Source organism: Etheostoma spectabile, chromosome 10 (genome assembly GCF_008692095.1).
Source record: "Etheostoma spectabile isolate EspeVRDwgs_2016 chromosome 10, UIUC_Espe_1.0, whole genome shotgun sequence".
In the NCBI taxonomy this organism is placed as follows: domain Eukaryota; kingdom Metazoa; phylum Chordata; class Actinopteri; order Perciformes; family Percidae; genus Etheostoma; species Etheostoma spectabile.
The window spans coordinates 14193182-14195282 of NC_045742.1; the positions used below are offsets into that span (position 1 = coordinate 14193182).

Sequence of the window (2101 nt, forward strand, 5' to 3'; positions counted from 1 at the left end):
CTATCTATATCTCTCTCTCTCTCTCCCTCCAAATAAAGGTAATGTTGTAACAAGGGCTAAATGTATGCACATTGTAGCAGAACACTTATTTAAAAATGAATAAACGTAGTAAACGTTTACACAGATAGCAAGGCAGTAAAACCCATGACAGTTTAGCAAGCTACAGAATAGTTTTAACTTACGTTCTTGACTACGTAGGTACAAAACTTCAACAAGTCCAAACACAGAAAATAAAGAGAGTCCGTTGTCCAGCTGCTACATTCTGTCCCTTCTCCTGTTTGAGCGTGAGTGCTTGGCGAGAGATCAAAGTGATTACTCTCGCCATGGATTTGTCAATCAGCTCATGAGAGAGAGCGATTCTGTCGTAATAATGGGTTTTTTTTAAGATAATTTTTTTGGGGGGCTTTTCCCTTTTATAATAGTGGATAGTAAGTGAAGGGGGAGAGACATGGGGGATGACACACAGCAAATGGCTGCAGGTTGGATTGGAACCCGGGCCGCTGCAGGACTCAGCCAACATGGGGCGAACGCTAGTACTGGGTGAGCTAGAGGCCACCCCAACTATGGGCTTTTTTACAAGGCGATAAATGTCCTGAGTGCTGTCATCTTCTTCTTCCAACATGATTCCAACTTCAAGAAGAAAAAAACATGTTGTAGGCTACGCAGTGCGGCAACTTCAGGAGCCTCGGGTAGCTGAGAAGGATTAAACACCGGGTTTCCACACCGTGGTAATCCACAGCGATAATAATAATATTTTAAATGAAAAGGGTAATTGTTACATCAACATTTCTACCGTGGTTTACCGTTATCGTTACATCCCCAAACACATTACTTAAAAGCGAGTCAATAAAATAGGTTTAGAGAAGTGACTGACATATGCAAAGAAACAAACCTGCACACAAAGTTGTCTTATTGTCAATATTAAAGAGAACATGTTTGTGTGGCAGGCATCAGGATCAGAGCAGAGGCTGAAGCAGCTACAAGAGGAGCTGAAGTGTCAGAGGCAAAATGCAGAGAGCAGCCGACTGCAACACCAGCAACGCTCTAAGGAGCTGGAGAAACAACATCAGAGGGTGAGATGGACAGATGACAGATTGGGAGAATTAAAAGAAGACATTTGGAGATTAGTCTCCAACTTGCTTTTTATTTTGTTCCACTCTTAGAAAAAATATTTTTTTATTTTACAGGATTTGACGGAGCTTCAGAAGGAGAGGCAGTGTCTGGAGAAGCAGCATCAGCAGGAAGTGAATAAGCTCAACCAGGAGCTCCAGCAGGCAAGGACGCTCCACAATGCCCTGCAGGCCCAAGCTGACAAGGTAAATATACACACAAGGTGCACAAACTCATACAAATGAACAGGGCAATCTAGCCTTCTAATAAGCTTTTTCATACAAACACATTTACTAAGATAACACTGGAAACTGGACACTGTGAAATATACATTATGTTTATATTTCACTTCACAGTTTTTTCAGTATTTTATTGTTTCTCTTTTCTTCTTTCTCTGTCCTTTCTCCCTCTCTCTTTCTCCTGGGACTTGTATTATTTAATCCAAAGGTCAATAAACTTATCTTGCTTCTTTTCCCATGCTTGCTTCTTTCCCTTGTTGTTTTCTCTCACTCTCTGTTTCACTCTCTTGCCCTCTGTGTTTCTGTTTTCCCCCCACCTGCTGTTCTCTCTGCTTCGTCCTCTCCTCTTGGTTTCTCCCCAGTGGAAAGGTTGAGCTGTGAAGGTAATGACCGTGTGAATACGTTTGAAGGTGCAGAATGCTTTGGTTATAGAAGCGAGAACAACTCATAACTTGTGTGTGAGAAATGGTCAACAGTTCATAGTAAAGGAGGTGTAAAGGCATGGCTGCAGAGTAAAGAGGATGGTAGATGAAGATTTGTATGATGGTGTGTTGAGGCAAGTTGCATGAATATAGAGATTGAGGAATGTGTTTACACTTGAAGAAATTGTGGTGTTGTTTCTTTTTCGATACCCTTTACGTTAAGGAATGCTGTGGTATTTATTTTTGTATCAGCAAAACAATAATACAAAGTTTAATTTCAATACAAGTGTGAGCCTTTCAACAAAACCTCCTTTAAAAAAAAAAAAAAAA

At 40.7% G+C, this 2101-nt stretch overlaps 1 protein-coding gene across 6 annotated transcripts in view; it reads left to right on the forward strand.

The window, feature by feature from the left end:
- Positions 1-2101, forward strand: part of si:dkeyp-115e12.6 (centromere protein F) — a 26660-nt gene that overhangs the window by 11455 nt on the left and 13104 nt on the right. For all 6 annotated transcript variants that reach the window (XM_032527953.1, XM_032527952.1, XM_032527957.1 and 3 more), the window contains 2 exons: positions 948-1073; positions 1188-1316. In XM_032527953.1, the coding sequence (XP_032383844.1) occupies positions 948-1073; positions 1188-1316 (255 nt within the window). The remainder of the gene's footprint in view (positions 1-947; positions 1074-1187; positions 1317-2101) is intronic.